Source organism: Stomoxys calcitrans, chromosome 2 (genome assembly GCF_963082655.1).
Source record: "Stomoxys calcitrans chromosome 2, idStoCalc2.1, whole genome shotgun sequence".
Taxonomy (NCBI): domain Eukaryota; kingdom Metazoa; phylum Arthropoda; class Insecta; order Diptera; family Muscidae; genus Stomoxys; species Stomoxys calcitrans.
Genome location: NC_081553.1, coordinates 234,248,718 through 234,272,823, shown reverse-complemented (window position 1 = coordinate 234,272,823; position 24,106 = coordinate 234,248,718). Strand labels below are relative to the sequence as shown.

Genomic DNA, 24,106 nt, shown 5'->3' with positions numbered 1-24,106 from the left:
TTGGTTTTTTTCTTCTCGTTTCATTTGACTGGGCCCCAGCAGCTCCACTCGGAGTATAGGAGCACTTATCGTTGGCATGAGTTCACTGGTAATTCAAGGCCAGAAGTGGTACGACGCGCACCAGCGCCGAATCCAAATCAGTTTGTGGGTAAGTTCAAGATCAGCATCAATTTTCATTAATGCAATATTAGATAATCAAGAAATAATGTAGCAATCTGCTGCCATATAATACATACATATATGACTGTCTCTCTCTCTCTCTCTCTCCCTTTACATATATATGATATATATATCGAAGTATGAGTACACATTAGGTCGTATTGATTTATAATATATTTTCCCAATACAACAATTTAAAGAAAACAATTAAGGATAGACACAAGTAGGGCGCAGCCGACTATACAAAACTCTATAACACTGCGTCTACCTACCAAATATGTAGAGTTATAACAGCATAAATGTGAACTTTGTTTAAATCTGGTCAGATTTTGATCTCAATAGGCATTGAGATAGAAAACAGACCCTACTGAAAAACTTGTTAAAGGTCGGAGCAATATCGTGGCTGTAACAGCCATAAAAGAGCATATCAATAAAATATACTACAGGGGCGCCAAAGAAACTTACTTATTTGAAAAAACTCCCGAGCGGTAAGTTGAGTGGGGAGGGGGTCGAGAGGGGAAGCATCTGAAATGTAGTTATTCCTTTTGCAACCCTTAAGATATTGATCTGCGACCTTATAAAGTGTATATGTATACCCTACACCACCACTGTGGTACAGGGTACTATAGATTTGTGCATTTGTTTGCAACGCTAAGAAGGAGAAGATCTAGACCCATTGATAAGTATACCGATCGGCTCAGAATCACTGTCTGATTCGATTTAGCCATGTCCGTCTGTCCGTCTGTGAGTCCATGTATTCTTGTAATCAAAGTGCAGGTCGTATTTGTTGTCCAATCATTACGAAATTTTGCACATATCACTTTTTTGGCCTAAGGACTAACGCTATTGATTTTGAAAAAAATCGGACCAGATTTAGATATAGCTCCCATATATCTTTCATTCGATACGCCCTTTTGAAGCTGGAGAAGCTAAAATTTTGGTGCGATCCTTACAAAATTTGGCACAAAGTGTTTTTTTGACGTTCCAATATGTGTGCAAAATTTCATTGAAATCGGTCCATATTTTTATATAGCTCCCATATATATCTTTCATTCGAAAAGTCCTTTTAAAAGCTAGAGAAGCTAAAATTTTGATGCGATCCTTACAAAATTTGGCACAAAGTGTTTTTTTGACGTCCCAATATGTGTGCAAAATTTCATTGATATCGGTCCAGATGTAGATATAGCTTCCATATATATCTTTCATTCGATATCTGTAGGCATGATCTTCGTGTGCCAATTTGCTTAGGCGCGAGAAATTTCTTTACGAACAGCGTCTGCCTGCTAAGGTTCTTGCTTCTACACGAGGAAGTAAGAGCTTTTGTTCGTTCGTGAAAGAGTAAAGGGTAGTTCTTCATGTATTCCAACTCTTGTTAAAGATGATCAAACGTTCACTCACCCGGTTGATAATGCTAACCTGTTGGCTGATATATTTGCAGGGAACTCTTCCCTGCTGGATAGCAATCAACCACTTCCCTCAATCGAAAATGTATCTGGCGTCATGCCCCAAATATTTTTTCGCATTCGTGGAGAATCTAGACGTCTCGAGAATCTAGACGTAAATAAATCACCGGGCCCCGAAGAAATATCAAATCTTGTCTTACGCAAGTGTTCTTCGCTCGCCCATTACGCAACCTTTTCAACCTTGCCTATCGTGCGGGAGTCTTCCCGGCGCGTTGAAAGGTTGCGAACGTTCAGCCAATACCCAAGAAGGGTGAGGCAAACAACCCTGCGAATTATCGGCCAATTGCGATATGCTTCACTCTCTCCAAGGTTATGAAGAGCATGTTTAATCACCATCTAGTGAGGTATTTAGAGTCTAATGGCCTTCTTAGCTACTAACAGTATGGCTTCCGTAGAAATCGCTCTACGGGTGACCTCATGGCACTTCTGTCGGAACATTCGCTCAGTCCAACAGTCGCTCAATCCACCAGTTTGGTGGGAGTAAGGTTGTGGCTCTAGATATCTCCAAGGCATTTGATAAGGCACTGGTACGGTGCACTTCTATCAAAGCTTGTCGCATTTGGTGTCGGTAATGGCTTCGTTTGATTTATTTTGAGCTTTCTCAGATATCGCACTATTCGAGTTGTTATAGATGGGTTCTCATCCAATGAGCATAAATTGACCGCAGGTGTACCCCAGGGCTCTGTTCTTTCTCCTTCTCTTTTTCTTATTTTCTTCAACGATCTGTTGGGTCAGACATCGAATCCGATCTACTCGTTTGCGGATGACAGTAATCTTTGTCATTCGTACTCATTCGACCATAGGTCTTCGATAGATTGAGGACAAGAGGCGGGTTTTTTTGGACGGACGGATAGGTACTGGGTAGTCAAAGTGGTTAGTTTGCATGGTCTAGAGTAGAAAAACTTTATTTCGACCTAACATTCAGTATACGATGCATAAGTTATATCATGTTTCAAATTCTGCGTAGGCAATTACCTTGGCTGATATATCGTTTGTTTATTTAACGTATGACTCCTCATATGCTATGTATGTACTTACATCCATACAGCATCCATGTTTGCCATTAACATTAAAACGGATGCATATTTAGGCTGAAAGGGAGAGAGAAGAGACCTTCTTACAACGTATATATGATATTTGTTGCTATGCTTATTCGTTTAATTTGTTTCCTTTTCCATTTTTCCTCTTCTCTTGCCTTAACATTCTAGGTACAACGAATGAACCACCATTACCCCGAAGAAAAAAATGTCCAGAATTGGCCTACAAATCGCATGAGTTCATTATAGGGTCCGAATACACAGATGCACGTAACAATGCCGCAAACCGTATGCCCAGAGTAAGTACATCCATCTATCTGTAACAGTGTCTTGTAGCAATGTGTCCGTCCACTTTATGCTTAATGTATATCTTACTTGCTAATCACCTCAAGGTTGTGTTTTTTATACCCTCCACCATAAGATGGGGGGTATACTAATTTCGTCATTCTGTTTGTAACTACTCGAAATATTCGTCTGAGACCCCATAAAGTATATATATTCTTGATCGTCGTGACATTTTATGTCGATCTAGCCATGTCCGTCCGTCTGTCCGTCCGTCCGTCCGTCCGTCCGTCCGTCCGTCCGTCCGTCCGTCCGTCTGTCTGTCGAAAGCACGCTAACTTCCGAAGGAGTAAAGCTAGCCGCTTGAAATTTTGCACAAATACTTCTTATTAGTGTAGGTCGGTTGGTATTGTAAATGGGCCATATCGGTCCATGTTTTGATATAGCTGCCATATAAACCGATGTTGGGTCTTGACTTCTTGAGCCTCTAGAGTACGCAATTCTTATCCGATTCGAACAAGATTTTGTACGGCGTGTTTTGTTATGACATCCAACAACTGTGCCAAGTATGGTTCAAATCGGTCCATAACCTGATATAGCTGCCATATAAACCGATCTTGGGTCTTGACTTCTTGAGCCTCTAGAGGGCGCAATTCTTATCCGATTGAAATGGAATTTCGCACGACGTGTTTTGTTATGATATCCAACAACTGTGCCAAGTATGGTTCAAATCGGTCCATAACCTGATATAGCTGCCATATAAACCGATCTTGGGTCTTGACTTCTTGAGCCTCTAGAGGGCGCAATTCTTATCCGATTGGAATGAAATTTTGCACGACGTGTTTCGTTATTATATCCAACAACTGTGCCAAGTATGGTTCAAATCGGTTCATAACCTGATATAGCTGCCATATAAACCGATCTTTGGTCTTGATTTCTTGAGCCTCTAGAGTGCGCAATTCTTATCCGATTGAAATGGAATTTCGCACGACGTGTTTTGTTATGATACCCATCAACTGTGCCAAGTATGGTTTAAATCGGTCTATAACCTGATATAGCTGCCATATAAACCGATCTTGGGTCTTGACTTCTTGAGCCTCTAGAGTGTTCAATTCTTATCCGATTGGAATGAATTTTTGGCACCAAGTATTTCGTTATGATATCCAACAACTGTGCCAAGTATGGTTAAAATCGGTCCATAACCTGATATAGCTGTCATATAAACAGATCTGGAGATTTGACTTCTTGAGCTTCTAGAGGGCGCAATTCCTATCCGATTTGGCTGAAATTTTGCATGACGTATTTTATTTTTACTTTCAACAACTGTGTCAAATAAGGTTCAAATCGGTTCATAACCTGATATAGCTGCCATATAAACCGATCTGGGATCTTGACTTCTTGACCCCTAGAAGACGCAATTATTATTACCGATATGCCTGAAATTTTGTACGACGGATCCTCTCATGACCATCAACAAACGTGTTTATTATGGTCTGAATCGGTCTATAGCCCGATACAGATCCCATATAAATCGTTCTCTCTATTTTACTTCGTGAGCCCCAATATGCGCAATTCTTATACGAATTGGCTGAAATTTTACACAGGTCTCCAACATATAATTTAATTGTGGTCCGAACCGGACCATATCTTGATATCGTTTTAATAGCAGAGCAACTCTTTTCTTATATCCTTTTTTGCCTAAGAAGAGATGCCGGGAAAAGAACTCGACAAATGCGATCCATGGTGGAGGGTATATAAGATTCGGCCCGGCCGAACGCTTTTACTTGTTTTCTTATAACTACACTGACCATCATTTGAATAGGTGAATGATCTTTGGGTAAAATTGGGCTGTGATTATTTAAATTAATGGATAAAGGAAATACGTACATAAACCAGTAAGGAAAGACAAAAGTCGGGCGGAGCCGACTATATAATACCCTACACCACCGAGTGTACGTAATACGTTTAATAGATAGCACTTATCTTCAAATTTAGACAGACTTTAATTTTGCATGCAAATTGCAAATTTTGTCCCTGAACATTCCACTAAGGAACAGGGGCAAACTTCTCACATATCCTCGTTTTTATAGCCGAGTCCGAACGGCGTACCGCAGTGCGATACCTCTTTGGAGAGAAGTTTTACATGACATAGTACCTCATAAATATTGCCAGCATTAGGAGGGGAAAACCACCGCTGAAAATTTTTTCTGAGGGCCTCGCCAGGATTCGAACCCAGGCGTTCAGCGCCGTAGGCGGACGTGCTAACCTCTGCGCTACGGTTGAAAGATATATATGTGTTTTTGCTACGACTTTTAACAACTGTGCCAAGTATGGTTCAAATCGGTAGATAACCTGATATAGCTGCCATAAAAACCGATCTTGCGTCTTGACTTTTTGAGCCTCTAAAGGGCGCAATTCTCCATTCTCCCATCGCCTTATGTCTCATAGCCGCAGTGGCTGCCTCACACATAATCTGTATGTCAATGGATCGGATATCTAGAATAGTCTCCAGTGCCCTAGTTGGCGTGGTCCTCATCGCTCCGCCTATGCCAAGAAAACATGTTCTCTGAACCTGTTGTACGTTCCTTCTGTTGCACTTTTTCTCCATAGCTGTCCACCAAACTGCTGAGGCGTAAGTAAGTATTGGTCTAGACACGTTTCTGTAGAGCCAGTGGACTATCCAAGGATTCAGGCTCCATTTTGAGCCTACGGCCCTTCTACATAGTGCCAAACATCTGTAAGCCTTCTCAGTACTCTTCTGAATGTGACACTTCCAATTCAGTTTCCTGTCCAAGATCACACCTAAGTATTTGACCTTGTCAGATATCGAAATCGTCTTATTGAGGAAAGGTGGTGCGTTAAATTGGCCCACCTTTGCCTTCCACGTGAACAAGCATATTTCAGTCTTCTCTGGGTTAACATTGCAACCTCTGGGTCTAGCCCAGACATATCGCATATGTAGGACCCTTTCGGCACTTGTGCATAGCTCGTTCGGATCCTTACCGCATAGAAGTATTATAACATCGTCTGCTTAGCAAACGGGTTCAAATCCCTCCTCAGTCAGCATCCGTAATAGGTCATTTATGGTGGTCGCCCATAGAAGTGGCGGTAAAATGGCTTGTCCTGTGCTACTTTCTCTCTTATATTTATGCCATGGGACACACAATTTATCCACCAGTTCCTTAGTATATGGCTTATCTAGTCTCTAAGGACCGGGTTCACCCGGTACTGGTCTAAGGATTGGATCAGTGTGTCGGTCCGCACATTGTTAGAAGCCCCCTCGATGTCAATGCATACCGCCAGTGTGTACGTTTTGGCATCGAAGGATTCTTCTATTTTATGCACAACCTCGTGCAGGGCAGTCTGTTTGGCATGCAGTTTGTATTTGACCAGTTGGATGTCATACCCTTTATCATAGTATCCACTATACGTTCCAGTAGAAAGGATGTGCCTGTAGGCCTTTGGTGTCGCATAACTTGCCTTGCCGGGCTTGGGTATAAACACCACCCTTGCCTCCTGCCAGTGTTTCGGAGTATATGAAAGACCTAGGCACGCTGTGAAAGTGTTGGCCAAAAGAGGCGCCAGATAATCTTCCTCTTTTTGTAGGAACGCCGGAAATATTCCATCAGGTCCGGGTGACTTAGATGGTTTGAAGCTCCTCAAGGATGTCTTCTCCATAAATTCCATTACTATAAACCTTCGATCAAAGGCCAAATGCCAAGATTCCGTTGTCTCCGTGAGTCCCTTCGTATCCTGTGGAATATGGGTTTTCATCAAAAGTCCCAACATGTTCTTCGTTGTCTCTGCTCTCACTCCCATGTCATTTCTGAGATACTATGACATGCATAGAAGCCATATAAAAACTTCTCCCCAAAGTGTTGTCTACTGCGGCATGCCGTTCGGACTTGGCTATAAAAAGGAGGCCAATTATAATTGAGCTTAAATCTTGAATTGGACAGCACTTACTGACTAACTGTTGCGGCTTCCAGGGGCGCAAGAAGTCGAATCGGGAGATCTGTTTATATGGGAACTATATCCAAATCTGAACAGATATGGCCCATTCGCAATCCCCTGTCCTACATCAATATAAAGTATCTGTGCAAAATTTCAAGAGGCTAGTTTTAGGCGTTCGACCTCTATCGTGATTTCAACTGCCGGACGGGCGGACATGGCTAGATCGAATCAAAAAGTCGAGACGATCCAGAATATATATACTTTATGGGATCGCAGATCATTATTTCGAGGTGTTACAAACGGATTTTTTTTAAATCTTCAATCTTCATCGATTTGAATGGAGTGCATCTTCCCAAACTATTCAAACAATGTCCAGTATAGCCATTTATGCCATGTGTTCTGGTCTTATAACCACCGTTGTGTTTGTGGCAGCGGTGGTTACTTTGTTCCGTTATCAAATTCAAATTTAAGTATCTCATATCTCGCGGTGCAATACAATGAGCTGCAATGCATCCATCATTCACAGTTTCCACCCATACCTACATCCATCCATCAACTATCAGGCAACAACTATTCAGTGTTTTTGGCATTCATGCAATTCTGTGTTGGTGTGGGTGTGTACTTTTTATGTACTGCGGTCGAAGAAACCTTAGCTAGGACTACTGTGTGCTTGACATTGTCTGTGGCTGCTATGGCCATGCCTATTAGTTTGCTTCTGTGTGTGTGTGTTTGTGTAGCAGCCATTAAACATGTTGTGCTGCTGATATTGTTCTAAGGGTTGGGGCTATTGCTGCTGCTATGGCCACTGTTGCTGGTGCCGCTGTTTCTTTCTATTGCTTTCCATTTGAAAATGCAGTTAGGCGGCTGTAGTTGGTAGTGAAGCTGATGCCAAAGCTGGTGCTGGTGCTGGTGCTGACGTTGTCATTTCTGTTCTAAATAATGCCGTTGTTTTTCTATAAATTTCAAACATTTTTTCAGTTTATGAATACTTGTGTCGCTTTTTTATTGTCTCATCTTTTCGAGCCAGCCATCTTCTTTAGTTAAGCTGTTTGTTGTTGTTTTTGCAACTGTTGTATGACGTTGCTGCAGTGCAGCAGTTGTTGTCTTGTTGCTGTTAAATCTTTTCAGCCGTTGGCAATTCAAGACCTCCTCTTTGGTATTCAGTCTTAAAGAATGATTCTTATTTTATGGGGAGGGCGCATCACTATTTTGTTGTTTCTCCTAAGTACGGCGTTAGTTTGGCTCGAGGCCTTGCAACTGCAGCACATCTCTCATTTAGAAAAGTTTGAAAGAGACATTATGCCATCATCATCAACACCATCATTACTATTTCGTTTGAATACACAAAAAAAAACCAAAACAAATTTTTTTATGAAAACTCGTATCCATTGAAAGGTGTTTGTTTTACGTTGTTTTTGTGAATTATGATGAAGCGGCAGAAACGTATTTGAAATTTATGAGATGGTATGTTCATTTGGTTTTGGCTCTTTATACCCACCACCATAGGAAGGGGGTATAGTAATCTATTCATTCCGTTTGCAAGACCGTCTTGACATTTTGAGCCGATTTAGCCATGTCCGTCCGTCTTTCGAAATCACGAAACCGTTCGAAGGAATGAGGATATTCGCTTGACATTTTGCACGCATACTTCTTTTTGATGTAGGTCGTTGGGGATTGCAAATGAGCCATGTCGGTTCAGATTTGGATATGGCTGCCATATAAACCGTTCTTAATACCCGGCTTCTTGAGCCCCTAGAAATTTCACACGGAGTGTTTTTTAATTACTTCCAAAAACTGTGCCAAGTACGGTCCAAATCGGTCTATAACCTGATATAGCTCCAATATTAACCTATATCCAGATTTGTCCTATATCCAGCTCTTGGGAGTTGCAATGTTCGATTTAGCTGAAATTTTACACGAAAATGTTTTTTAATGACTTCCAATAACCATACTAAGTGTGGTCCACATCCGTCTATATACTCATATGAAAATTGCAAATTTTTCCCATGAACATTCCACTAAGGAACAGGGGCAAACTTCTCACATATCAATGAGTGCAGTGCGATTAAAGTTTAAGCTCAATGATAAAAGGCCTCCTTTTTATAACCGAGTCCGAACGGCATGCCGCAGTGCGGCAGCTCTTTGGAGAGAAGTTTTACATGGCATAGTACCTCACAAATGTTGCCAGCATTAGGAGGGGAACACCACCGCTGAAAATTTTTGCTGATGGTCTCGCCAGGATTCAATGCAGACGTTCAGCGTCATAGGCGGACATGCTAACCTCTGCGCTACAGTGGCCTTCTAAGCCGAATCTTAAGGAATATATAGGCCCCATATAAACCGATCTCTAGATTTGACATCTTTAACCCCTAGAAGCCGCAATTTTCGATTTGGTAGATATGTTGAACAGAGTGTTTTGCTATGACTCCCAATAACCGTGCTAATTACGGTCTAAATCGGTCTATACCCTGATATTTCCCATATAAAACGATCTCCCGATTTGACAAATTGAGCCACCGGAAGCTGCAATTATTGTCCGATTTGGCGGAAATTTTGCACGTATTGTTTTATTATGACTTTAAACATTAGAAAAATTTTCAGCGGGATTATCCGCTCCTAAAAAAGTCGACATATGTGTACTATGTCATGTTTGCTTGCATAGCAGCCTTGTAAGAATTTCTTCCCAAATAGATGTCGCCCTGTGGCGCGCTGTTCGGACTCGGCTACACAAAACTTGAATTGGAAAGCATTCGTATGTGAGAAGTTTGAGAAGGTCTTAGCATGGAAATGGTAAACTAAGAACACATTTTTTTGGATTTTATTACAAAAACTCAAACTGTAACCTGCACGACTACTGTGCGTGTGATAAAATGTATAGTTGGGCTCAGAAATTCCTTCTGATTCGGCTTAGCCATCTCCATCTGTCTGCATATCCTTTATGTGCTGATAGTCTGTCTGTTGTTTTTTTTTTTTTTTTGTAATTTAGGTGGAAATCGCATTTCTTATCCAATCATCAGGAATTTTTTCATATACCCTTTTTTAAGCTCAAAGACAAACGCTACCAGCTTTGGTAAAAATCGATTCAGATTTAGATATATCTCCTATATGCATTTATCACCCGTTTTACTCTTAAAAAGGCGTAATTACTACAAGAAAAACCCTGGTGACCAGGGAGATTCGCAACATTGGGCAAGAGGTCCGCAGACCTTACAACACAGCACGACGTAAAAAAGCCGAAGTTTATTGGGATGGGCATTAGACGTGGCTTAAAGAATATAATAAGGTTATTAGAGCGGCAAAACGATAGCACGACAGCGTTAATAACACCGTTAAGGTAAAAAAGTTTCTCCCAAAAACTCATGTCCAAACTGAAAAGTTAATAGACGATAAGGAGACCAGAGACCAAAGCCAACGAGAACATGTTTAGGCTTTTGAGGAAACCCGATTTTCCACAGGATACGACGGGACTTACGGAGAAACCGGAATCTTCGAATATTGCCCGGCGAGGCTAGTAACGGCGAGGCTAGTAACACCAAAGGCCTAAAGACCTATAAGCCTAACGTCCTTTTTACTCAAAATCATAGAAAGTATTGTGGATACCATGAAAAAGAGTAGGACATCCATCGAATTGCTCAGCTACAAATATCATGCCTATGCCAAGGGAAGGTCAGGGGAGACTGCCCTGCACGAGGTTGTGCATAAAAAACAATAGTCCTTTGATTCCAAGACGTACATATTGGCGTTATGGATTATACCGCCATTGACATGGAGGGGACGTTTAACAATAGGCGGACCGACACACTGATCCAATCCTTAGAACAGTACCGTCCACCCTTAAAGACTGGATAAACCATATGCTAAGGAACAGGTGGATAAATTGTGGGTCCCATGACATAAATATGGAGGTCACCGTAACGCAGAGGTTAGCATGTCCGCCTACGAAGCAGAATGCCAAGGTTCGAGAATAAAAAAAATTTAGCAGTGGTTATCCCCTCCTAAAGCTGGCGACATTTGTGAGGTATGTAAAAATTTCTCCCCAAAGAGGTGTCGCACTGCAGCATTGACGAAATGTGGTTAATGTATATATTCGAGGTGATAAGTATCCAAAGTTCGGACCGGCTGAACTTAATTTCTAGGTCTTTTTTGCAGACATCCAGCTTCCTAGCTTCTTACTATTCATGTAGCATGGCCCATTAGATGACAATGCAAGAGTTCGGCGAATTCAATATTGGGTTCCTGACATAGGTTATTACTCGGCACGGTATGAATATGAGCACAACACGGGTTGGAGTTCTCTTCGTCGTAATGAGAAGCTCCACTGAGAACTTCCGATAGCTGTAATTGCGGTAGCGGACAGTCGGCGGTATTGAGTGGAGAGTCTTAGAGATAGGCCGAGCGGCATCGGCTCTTGCTTTAATACTGAGTGCCTGTGATACTCGATATGACAAGGCGAGTTATTGGTGCATTTAAAGCACCAATGGCCCGCGAAAATCGGTCTTATGGACTGGAACTAGCTTGTTTGACGATGATCGCTACCTACACACATACTAATATGGCTACAGCAACAAAAACCTTACCTGAAGTTTTAAATCGTTCTATTGAGGAAATGTGGTGCGTTAAATGGACCCACCTTTGCCACCCTCGTGAACAGATAGATTTCAGTCTTCTCTTTAGGAGGGTACTGAGAAGGCTCACAGATGTTGGGCACTATGTACACGGGCTGTAGGGTCGAAATGGAATCCGAGGATATTCCACTGGCTATGCAAGAGAGTGATTACAGCAATATTTACTTACGTCTCAGTAGTATGGTGGACTACTATGGAGAAACAGTGCAAAGTAAGGATAATACAATACAGGTTCAGAGAATACGTTGTCTTGGCATAGGCGGAGCGATGAGTACCACGTCCACTAGGGCACTGAAGATTATTCTAGATATCCGACTCGTAGGCCACCGTAGCGCAGAGGTTAGCATGTCCCCCTATGACGCTGAACGCCTGGGTTCGAATCCTGGCGAGACCATCAGAAAAAATTTTCAATGGTGGTTTTCGCCTCCTAATGCTGGCAACATTTGTGAGGTTCTAAGCCATGTAAAACTTCTCTCCAAAGAGGCGTCGCACTGCAGCACGCCTTTCGGAGTTGGCTATAAAAAGGAGGCCCTTTATCATTGAGCTTGAACTTGAATCGGACTGCACTCATTGATATGTGAGAAGTTTGCTTCTGTTCCTTAGTGGAATGTTCATGGGCAAAATTTGCATTTGCATCCGACCCGTAGACATACAAATTAAGTGTGAGGAAGCCATTGCGGCTATTAAACTAAAAGGAGAGGATAGGAGCATGTCAAACCATCGCGATATAATCGAGGTGATAAAACCTGGAAAGAATAGAAAAGTTTTCCAATCGAATGCTTGAGATGACACTTGATGTCGAGTACGAGGAAGGGAATTTGATGGAACTAAGGAAGATCATGCTGCACAGATGGTTCTTTGCTAGAATACAGAGTTGGCCTGGAGGTCTACATTGAAAACCCAGAGACTGAGATCTGTATTCGACTGCCTAACCATAATATGGTCATGCAGTTGAATTTCTGGGCAATTAAGAAATGCGTGAGGTGGTGTGGTATTAACGCCTGGACGTAGAGTATGAATATCTTTAGGGGCAGTAAACTGGCCATCAGGTCAATAACAACCAAGATGGTAAAGTCACGAACAGTCTTGGAGTGTTAGAAGGAGATTAACGCCTTCCCTGAGGATGGCACAATTCGCATCGTTTGGGTGCCGGGTCACAGCGGAGTAAGGGGGAATGAAAAAGCAGACGATTTGGCAGAAAAGTCTAGAGGACTACCGTCAATAAACTTGGTTAAACCGAAGGCTGCCCTGCCCATAGGACGTAGAGTATGAATATCTTTAGGGGCATTAAACTGGCCATCAGGTCAATTACAACCAAGACGGTAAAGTCACGAACAGTCTTGGAGTGTAAGAAGGAGATTAACGCATTCTCTAAGGATGGCATAATTCGCATCGTTCGGGTGCCGGGTCACAGCGGAGTAAGGGAGAATAAAAAAGCTGAAGATTTGCCAGTGAAGGCCAGAGGACTACCGTCAATAAACTTGGTTAGCCCGAAGTCTTTCGAGGCGACGCAATCCAAGTTTAGTGCATGGGCGACGAACGCGAATGTAACACTGTGTAACATCGATATGACGACGAAAATCCTATGGAGAGTTTCGGATCGTGAGAAGACGAGGCTATTACTGAAATTAAGTAAGAATGAGGTCAGTATAGTTTTCCGTATCATAATAGGACACATAGGACTACGAGCTCTCTTATGCAAAAAATGTATGACTCATCTATAGAATCAAATGTGACTCCTCTAGGGTATAAAAAGGTCAGGTTTGCCATACGTTAGCACGCTCTTACCTGATCAACATATTTTGCATCCCTTCATGGGATATTTTCAGATTTTAACCCATGCCACTACGGCTGAGATATCATTGAATTCGAGTTTTCACTGGGCGAACCATTTCAGGTGTTGTTGAATTTTCTTTGGACTACCACCATGGCGTTTAGAAACGATACCATGGTCCTTGTTGAGTTTTGTTGTGACTTCCGTGCTTAGTATTCTACAAATCGATAGAAAATCTGATAAAGCTCTCACAACAAGTGAACGACCGATGTGAACACTAAGCAATTTGTAGTCTATAATGACTTCCTACTTTAAAATGTGGTATAGCCTAAATCGTTTATTTCCTAAATGTAACATAGATACCAAATAATCAAATCTTCCTTTTTGACTCATAGAGAATCTGGTAGGCGTTATTCTTCTCCGAAGTTAGCATGGAAGTTAGCATGAGGAGTTCAAAAAATTACTTCTTCTCTCTTGTGGATGGAATTTTGCATATTGACATCAAACTTGCATTCCATTCATGTCGTTGAAGAATTTTGAGCACTCTTTCACTATTTCATTAAATTGAAGAATACACACACATAAAAAACACTAATTGTTAATTATAATAAGCTTTTGAAATTCGTTCATGGCTACAAATCTACACCATGACTCGACATGCTGCTGTTATTGTTCTTGGCATCTCAATAAACCAATTTAAAAAAAGAGAAAATCTCAAAATTCGCTCGCATTACACTCTGCACACTGGAGTGTTTTCAATGGAATTTTTCCATGAATAGTATGTTGACATTTCGTTCTGAATAGAAGCTGTTTATTATATGGCCAGGTTAAAAAATAGTTTTTTACCTTAATTTATTGCATTGTCCTTGTCTGTGTCAGCAACAACACTTTTCAGAAATTTGAAAACAAAACGAAAACAACAAACAATCTGAAGTTGGTTGCTGCCACCTGACTTCGGTAGTTTGCGAAGGGGTTTTATTATTTTATTGCAGGGCAATAAAAGGCCAAGGAACAGCAACACGGCAAAAGCTGTCCAAACGTAATGTGAAGGGGTGCTTGGTGCGGTGAGTTAAAGGGGACAAGCAGCTGTGTACATGTTCATAATATTTGTGATAGCAACAATTTAGCTTGTCTCGCCCAACAGCAGCCCATGCACAAGTGTGTGAGCAGAACCCAGGGCGTATTTGTGTTTATTGCCCATCATATATAGGACCACATGTTTGCTGTACAATCATACACTGGCACACACACACACTCTCAAACCCATACTGGCTTTAGCCTCGCCTCGCTTTTCATAAAATTGGAATTTTTGTTGCCGTTCGTTTCGTTTCGCCTCGTGTGTTTTTTTTTGTGAATATGAAATTTATGCCTTGTTAACACTTAAAGGACATGGCTTTTTAAATGCAAAAAAGTTCATGCGTCGCTGTTTTTTGTATGTTTCGCCTTTTTAAATTTAAATGCCTGCCATACTTAACATGTGTTCTCATATGAAAGGGCTAATTTTGAGGCTCAAACAAAAACAACCGAAACCGTATAGAAGCCTTAAATGCTAATGTGTTGGTCTTTGTCTATATATATGTGTGTGTCGGAGTGCTTTCTAGCTGCTCCCTATTATTTTAATGATGTTAATGCGATTTCTCCTCTTTTCACTCTCTTCCCTTTTGTTTTGTTTTATTTTTGCTTTCATTTTCACAATACAGTCGGAAGAACGGAATGGCACACCTTCGAGACGCAGCAAATCGGAGGGTCCCCCAGCTGTGCCCAATGGACGGGCGTTTGCTATACCAACGGAAGTGGATGGACCGGAAACCAAACAGGTATGTTAACGTCCAATCGGTGCGTTCACAACAGAAAAACAAAGCTTTAAAAATTATTCGTACACTACCAAGTATACAACTGTGTAAGTGTGTGTGTATGTTGTGTAAGTGAGTGTGCGTTAGCCATTTATTGAAATTATGTGCCCCTCCTCCCCACATCCTTTGGCCACCCCTACCTATTCCTAAATGGTAATACCCGTTGTCTTTGTTTTTATTTAAATTTAAGATTTGGTTTTTCAATTTAGATTGAGTTACACCACAAAATAGATATGAGAAGAGTCTGGGGCAGGAAATTGAATTAATAATCGTTGGTCTCGTACTGTTTTTCAGCAATCGATAAGAAATTTTTGATAAAATAAAAAAAAAAATCAAAATTTATCCATGAAACTTTAATTTTATTGAAGAATTTGAAGACCTCTGGTATACGTGTAAATCACCTTTCGTCAAAATCCCAAAACCCGGTGAAAAATGCAATGCCCATTATTATGCATGCTGAGTGGCATGTGGCACCGTCTTGTGTTGAAACCACATGTCATGCAAGTCAAGCTCTTGCATTTTGGGCAAAAAAGATTAAATATCATCTCACGGTAGCGCTCACCAATCAAAATTATTTTACGATTCGCATCATCTTTGAAGAAGTACAGTCCAATGTTGCCACCTGCCCATAAAACACACAAAATCGGGACTTTTTCAGGAGTCTTTGGTAGTTCTTGGAATAGGTTAGGTTAGGTTAGGTTAGGTTTAAGTGGCAGTTTGCCATCAGACTCACTTAGACGTTTTCGTCCATTGTAATACCACAGGAACAGAAGAAGGAAGGTTCTTCTTCTAGTTCCTATCGTCGAACCATACAGATCGCTTTAAAAAGCCCAATAACTTTCGAATGTTCACATCCGCTAAATCAGGCAGATTCTGAAAGAAATGAGAACCCAAAGTGGAACTTCTTCTGACTGACTGCTAGTGCGGAACACATACACACAGAAGTTGTTGTATACTCTTTTCTTCTTCGATGTCCTCACAGCTTCTGCAAAAGTCATTGCTGGCAACCTTCAGTCTGTCAGCATGTTTTCCCATTAGACAGTGACCTGTCATGACGGTCACACTGACTGAGACGTCTGTTCTAGCCAATGACAGCAAAGCAGTAGACCTCTTCAAGTCTAGATTAGGCCACATAGTTTTAGAATGCCCACAGCCCCCTTTGTGACCATATATCATTCGTTGTCCTTCGGGCCTGTTTCTGAATTATAGGTCTGACAACTGCAGTATATACCCAATGCATGACACGCGGTCTAAGCCCCCCCAACTTTTGCCAATGGCTCTCTTGCAGGTGTATAGGGCAAGAGTTGCCTTTCTTGCCCTTTCCAAAATGTTGGATTTGAAGTTCAATTTCCTGTCCAGCAAAGTACCCAGGTATTTTGCGCTTTCTGTAAATGGATCATTCTCTCCACCCAAGGAGACAGGTTCCACTGTAGGCGACTTGTATCTACTGCTGAAAAGAACTACTTCTGTCTTGCACGGATTTATACCTCTGTTTCAGTGGATTTGCCTTTGCTAATTGCATGCTGCTGCCGCGACAGGCGATCTCCAGAGATCTTTGCCCTAAGATATGTTTCTATCAATCTCTCAAGAGTCTTGAGCATAAAGTATGACAGACTAATGGACGAAAATTTTGCGCCTTCGTGTGGTAAGGTTTTCCTGCTTTCGGAAAGAAAATGACCTTCGTGTCCCTCCATCCCATAGGTATATATGACATTCTGATACAAGCAGAGAATATCTCCCTAAGTCAGGGAATAAGTCTATCAGACACAGCTTGTAATTCAACCGGTGATACATCATCAGGGCCTGGCGCCCAAAGGATTTTCGACTCAGGCACAATTTCTCTAATAGCCACCCACGAATGCCTACCAGAGACAACCTCTTCTGGCGCCACGTTGTCTATTGGAGAATTTCCCGGGAAATGTGTATCAACGAGTAGTTCTAGTGTTTCCTCACTAGACATTTTCCATACATTCTCTGACTTCTGAATATACACCACTGTAATAGGTCTCGAGGACAGAATCTTCCTTAGCCTAGAGGCCACAGATGTATCCTCCACGGAGCTGCAGAATTCTATCCCGGATTTTTTCTGAGCCTTTCTCAGCTCGCCCTTATATTTTCTTAGCTCAGCCTTGTAGATGTCCCAATCGTGTGGTGCTCTTGTGGCTTTTGCTCTGTTGAAGAGTTTTTTGCAGTCCTTGCTTAGACCAACCAGCTCTGGGGTCAACCATGGCGGTCACTGTTTGCACCTTGGCTTGGCACTAGGGCATGCTGACACAAGCGAGTCATTCAGAGCCTTCTTGATCCGCTATGTCTATATCCTCCGTAGTTTCCACTTCCTTTTCTGGTCTAGAAGGGATAGACGCCTTTATTCTGTTTAGCCGAGGGACCATTACTTCAGTATTTTCTCAAAGTATTTTCTTATACCGACCACCGAAGGATGGGGGTATATTCATTTTGTCATTCCGTTTGCTACACATCGAAATATCAGCGTAAAACTCTAAGTCGATCTAGCCATGTCCGTCTGTCTGTTGAAATCACGCTATAGTCTTTAGAGATATTGAGCTGAAATTTTGAACAGATTCTTTTTTTATCCATAAGCAGGTTAAGTTCGAAGATGAGCTATATCGGACTATATCTTGATATAGCCCCCACATAGACCGATCCGCCGATTTATGGTATTAGGCCAATAAAAGCCACATTTATTATCCGATTTTGCTGAAATTTGGTACAGTGAATTGTGTTAGACCCTTTGACATCCTTCCTCAATATGGCGCAGATCGGTCCAGATTTGGATATAGCTGCCATATAGACCGATCCCCCGATTTGGGGCCTTAGGCCCATAAAAGCCACATTTAATATCCGATTTTCTGAAATTTGGGACAGTGAGTTGTGTTTAGCTACTCGACATTCTTCTTCAATTTGGCCCAGATCGGTCCAGATTTGGATTTAGCTGCCATATAGACCGATCTCTTGATTTAAGGTCTTGCGCCCATAAAAGTGCATTTATTGTCCGATTTTGCCAAAATTTGGGACAGCGAGTTGTGTTGGGTCCTTCAACACCCTTCTTCAATTTGACCCAGATCGGTCTAGATTTGGATATAGCTGCCATATAGACCGATCTCCTGATTTAAAGCTTTGGGCCCATAAGAGGGCCCGATATCGTCGAATTTTGGGACAGTGAGTTATGTTAAGCACCTCGACATTCTTCTGCAATATGGCATGGATGGGTCCAGATTTGAATATAGTTGCCATATAGACCGATCTCTCGATTTAAGGTTTTGAGCCCCTAAATGGCCCATGTATTGTGCGATGTCGCCGAAATTTGTGATAGTGAGTTGAGTTGGGGCCTTCGATATCCTTCTTGAATTTGGCCTAGATCGGTCCAGATTTGGATATAGCTGCCATATAGACCGATCTCTCGATTTAAGGTTTTGGGGCGATAAAAGGCGCATTTATTGCCCGATTTAGCCGAAATTTGGAACAGTGAGTTGTGTTAGGCTCTTGGACATTGTTCTGCAACTTGACCCAAAACGGTGCAGATTTGGATATAGCTGCCATATAGACCGATGCCTCGCTCTAAAGTCTTGTCCATATAAAAGGCGCACTTATAATCCGATTTCGCTGAAATTTGACACAGTGACTTATGTTAGGCTTTTCGACATCCGGGTCGTATATGCTTCAGATCAGTTTATTTTTAGATAAAGCTGTTAAAAAGATCAATATTTTGTCATACACAATTGAACAATGACTTGTACTTATTTTGTAATTGGTCCAAATGGGAACATATTTCGATATAGCTGCTAAGGGGCATAAGGTATGCATATTTCACCACATTTTGACAAAAGGTGGTTTACATATATATCCGAAGTGGTGGGTATCCAAAGTTCGGCCCGGGTGAACTTAACGCCTTTTTACTTGTATTTTCCTTTTTTTTTAACGACAATAGCTTGAAGCCAATATTCTACGAAAAGTTTCTTTATTTTAGTTATGTTGCTAAATTATTTAAAACGATGCTTAATTGTGACAAATAATTGAATAAAAATAACTCTTCTATACAAAATTTGACAGTTTTGAGTCTCAGCTCTGCGTAATATTTTTGTGTAACTCAATTTAAATATGAGCCATTTTAAGTTTCCTATTCCTAGGGACTTTTGTTGTTGTTGTTGATATTGCATAGCAATTTCGGAATGATTTTATGCATGCATGCATGCATGGATAGAACAAACATGAAGCCTTGTTTTCAAAAGCAAGTATTTTGTTGTCTTATTGATTTCCATTTTAATTTCTTCACAAATTCTTTTTGTTCGAAATTTCTTCACAAATTTTTCCTTTATTCTTTTTTTCTTTGTTTTTCTCGATGTAAAATGAAGAGGTAGTTTTGCCATAAAAAAAATTGTTTTGCGATAAATGTTGCTGTGCTGTATTTTGTTTTTCTTTTTTTTTGCTATCCCATTGTCTTTCTTTTTTTTCACATTTTTATGTCAGTCTCAGTCTCTGCTTGCCATTCAATTGATGTTGAATGGTGTTTGTGTATTTATCGATTAAGTGTATCAAATGTATATGTTTACAAGGGTGGAACGTCAAGACAAATTTAGAAAGTTTAGAATTTTTAGTTACCAAGGGACAAGGCTAGTTGATAAATTATAAAGAAGAAACAAACATTTATTATAAAATTGTTAACAAATTTCTGTAAAAAAAGGCTAGTTGAAAGATATTGAAAAGGCTTTCATTATAGAAGTTGTTGGCAAATTTCTTAAAGAATTTTTTTTTTGGTGCCAAGTTTTTAACTGGATTTGCTTTTTTCTGTTTGCTCACAAAATAAGTTCCTCCTCCCAATATTTGTGAACAATGCCTGCAATTTGTATGCTTGTCCATGCTGTCATGTGTAAATGTACATGTCCATGTGGTGGTTGGTCTGATTATAGATTATGGGGGGACTTATAAATTTCAAGTGGTTGTTGGCTAGTAGCGATTTAGAGCAACGTCTTGCTTGGCTTTGGGTCGCATGCTTTCGGTATATTGGTAGGAGTCTAGCCAGCTGTTTCATGTCCGCATGTTCTGTGCAAGAATCTTTCGAACCGTAAACCCCCTTTGGCACATGGAGACTATGATGGTTGGCGAGACGACGACGACAACGACGACTGCTACTTCTTGTTCTTCTTGTTTCTTTTTTTGCAGAAGACTTGTCCAACCTACTTGCTTGCTAATGCTTTGTAATTTGGGCAATATCGAATTGCATAGTCCACTTTTAGAAGTAGGGTGTGAGTGTGTGTGTGTGTGTGTCAGCGTTTGTATCTTCTGCTATGGCTATATGTGTGAGTTTGAGTTTTGAAGCATTTGTTACTCTTTCTAAAGCGGCTCAAGCACATGCCAAAGGAAACGTCGTCATCAATCTTCCTTCCTTTCAAGCTTTCTTTCTACGGTTGCATGCCATCAACTAACTATCGTATCTGTGTTGTTGCAGTGTTGCCTTCTGTCAAACCAAATACTTGACCGAGATGTTTTGCCATAGTCAACGCTTTACACAGCCAAGCAACAGAAAAACTAAAAGAAAAAGAAGAAATTTGTCCATTTGTCACAGCTGGCATTAGGCTCGATTAAGAACGCCTGGGTTAATTTAATGAGAATTTATTGTTTTTTACATTTAAAGTCCATCATTATTTGTCAAGAGCCGAGCTGAGTTCAGTTGAGTTGTACTATAATGCAATGTGTTGAACTCTCATTCGATGTATGTGTGTGTGCATGCAATCATGAGCCAATGAAATAAATCATTACGAGTGGTAGGTGCACTTGACGTGAACACTTTAAAGAGTTTTTGAGTGACACCAACAGCAGCAGTTGCATTGAATATGCACAGCATCGGACCACAACTTTTAAATGAGAGTTGTGTAAATAAAATGAAAAATTTCATTTAAGAGGGGAATATTTATATCAAAGGTTTGGTATAGAAGTACCATATCCAAGGTGTCTTTAAGATTTAATGAAAATCGAAATGTTATGGAAAAAAGTTAAATTTTTTGTCATCCGAATATTTAACAAGTAAAACCGTACTAAGTTCGGCCGGAATCTTATATACCCTCCACCATGGATCGCATTTGTCGAGCTCTTGCCACGGTATCTCTTTTAAAGCAAACAAAGGATAAGGGAAAAGAATTGCTATATTATTGGAACAATATCCAGTTATGGTTAATTTCGGACCATAATTGAACTGAATATTGGAGACCATAGTAGAAGTCACTGTGTAAAATTTCAGCCAAATCTAATAAGAATTTCGCACTTTAGGGGCTGAAAAAGTAAAATAGGGAGATCGGCATATAGGAGAGCTGCATTAGGCTATAAACCGATTCATGCCCTTTTCGACACGTATGATAAAGCCGTTGTACAATATTTCAGCTAAATTGGACAATAATTGCGCCCTCTAGTGGTTCAAGAAGTCAAGACCCCATATCAGTTTATATGGCAGCTATATCAGGTTATGGACCGATTTGAACTATTCTTAGCACAGTTGTTAAAAGTCATAACAAAACACCTCATGCAAAATTTCAGCCAAATCGGATAATACTTGCGCCCTCTAGTGGCTCAAGAAGTCAAGACCCCAGATTGGTTTATATGGCAGCTATATCAGGTTATGGACCGATTTGAACCATTCTTAATACAGTTGTTGGAAGTCATAACAAAACACGTGGTGCAATATTTCAGCCAAATCGGATAGGAATTGCTTCCTGTAGAGGCACAAGAAGTCAAGACCCCAGTGTTACATTTGCGTTAGTCGCCCACGCACTAAACTCGGATTGCGTCGCCTCGAAAGATCGCGGGTTAACCAAGTTTATTGACGGTAGTCCTCTGGCCTTCGCTGCCAAATCGTCTGCTATTTCATTCCTCCTTACTCCGCTGTGGTCCGGCACCAAAAAATGTGGATCGTGCCATCCTCAGAGAAGACGTTGATCTCCTTCTTACATTCCATGACTGTTCGTGACCTTATCGTTCTTTTTGGCCAGTTTAGTGTCCATAAAAATTTTCACACTCGATGTACTCGCGTTAACACCACTATACCTGACGCATTCTGTGATCGCTCGCATATCCGCCTGCAGAATTGCATTATGGTCAGACATTCGAAAACAGATCTGTCCCTGTGTTCTCAATATAGACCCCAGGTCCACAGGTCTGTTGACAGACAGACGGACGGACATGGCTCGACTTTCCCTTTTTTACATTTTTTGACTTTCATACTGTATGGCTTTTTACTGAATTAACGTATATTGACGCACACTACAGTAAAGTCATTATAAATTTTGTCACATATCCAAATCAGGCATCAAAATGAAAATCGAACTACAAAATCGCAAAATACGAAACCAATCTCGGCCATGAGGTCAAAAAAAAAATAATTATAAATATCCCCGAAACCAGTAGACTCTTTTAAGGGAGCAGTATCCACCAAATTTTTTTTTTTTGAAAATCGGACCACAAATGACAAATTAGAAGATTTTGCAACCAGAACAATAAAGGCCGAGGGGACCAATTTAAGGGTTCTGCCAAAAAGCGTCCGACCACCTAGAGCCTTGAAATGATCTCTATGGCACCATAGCTTTAACCATACAGTCGATTGTGTAGGTTATTATATTTGCCTTTCTTTGCTGGTTTTTATAAGGTTTTAACAAAATTATGCATAGTTTTCTTATACCCTCCACCATAGGAAGGGGGTATACGAATTTCGTCATTCTGTTTGTAACTCCTTGAAATATTCATCTAAGACCCCATAAAGTATATATATTCTTGATCGTCATGGCATTTTAAGTCGAACTAGCCATGTCCGTCCGTCTGTCGGTCCGTCCGTCAGTCTGTCTGTCGAAAGCACGCTAACTTTCGAAGGAGTAAAGCTAGCCGCTTGAAATTTTGCACACATACTTCTTATTAGTGTAGGTCAATGGGGATTGTAAATGGGCTATATCGGCCCACGTTTTGATATAGCTGCCATATAAATTGATTCTTATCTGATTTGGCTAAAATTTTGCATGAGATGTTTTATTATGACTTCCAACAGCTGTGCTAAGAATAGTTCAAATCGGTCCCTAACCTGATGTAGCTGTCATATATACCGATCTGGGGTCTTGATTTCTTGAGCCTCTACTGGGAGCAGTTTCTATCTCATTTGGCTGAAATATTGCACCACGTGTTTTGTTATGAATTCCAACAACTGTATTAAGAATGGTTCAAATCGGTCCATAATCTGATATAGCTGCCATATAAACCGATCTGGGGTCTTGACTTCTTGAGCCACTAGAGAGCGCAATTTTTATCCGATTTGGCTGAAATTTTGCATAATGTGTTTTGTTATGACATTCAACAACTGTGCTAAGAATAATCGGTCAATAACCTTATATAGCTGCCATATAAACCTATATGGGATCTTGACTTCTTGAGCCTCTAAAGGGCGAAAGTATTATCCCATTTGGCTGAAATTTTATACAACAGCTTCTCTCATGACCTTTAACATACGTGTCGAATATGGCATGAATCAGTTTATAGCCTAATACAGCTCCTCTATAAAACTATCTCCTTATTTTACTTCTTCAGCCCCTAAACTGAGCATTTCTCAATAGATTTGGATAAAATTTTACACTGACTACTACTATGGTCTCCAATATTCAGTTCAATTATGGTCCGAAATGAACCATAACTTGATATTGTTCCAATAACATAGCAATTCTTTTCTTTTATCTTTTGTTTGCCTAAAAAGAGATACCGTGGCAAGAGCTCGACAAATGCGATCCATGGTGGGGGGTATATAAGATTCGGCCCGGCCGAACTTAGCACGCTTTTACTTGTTTTTAACTAATGTTCCTTAGGACCTACACTCATGCAAACAAAATCGATTTATAATTCCGCCAAAGCTTGTCCTGGACTCTGCTGTTCTTAATAGTCCTGAACAGAGTATATTGTTCATGGTCCTAATTCT

General features: G+C 40.8%; 1 protein-coding gene across 15 annotated transcripts in view; it reads left to right on the top strand.

Annotated features, from left to right (window-relative positions):
• Window positions 1-24,106, top strand: part of LOC106095618 (uncharacterized) — a 161,665-nt gene that overhangs the window by 84,081 nt on the left and 53,478 nt on the right. For 13 of the 15 annotated variants that reach the window (XM_059363830.1, XM_059363841.1, XM_059363839.1 and 10 more), the window contains 3 exons: window positions 40-148; window positions 2,831-2,958; window positions 14,995-15,111. In XM_059363830.1, the coding sequence (XP_059219813.1) occupies window positions 40-148; window positions 2,831-2,958; window positions 14,995-15,111 (354 nt within the window). The remainder of the gene's footprint in view (window positions 1-39; window positions 149-2,830; window positions 2,959-14,994; window positions 15,112-24,106) is intronic. The other 2 variants (XM_059363845.1, XM_059363844.1) reach the window with 1 other exon arrangement.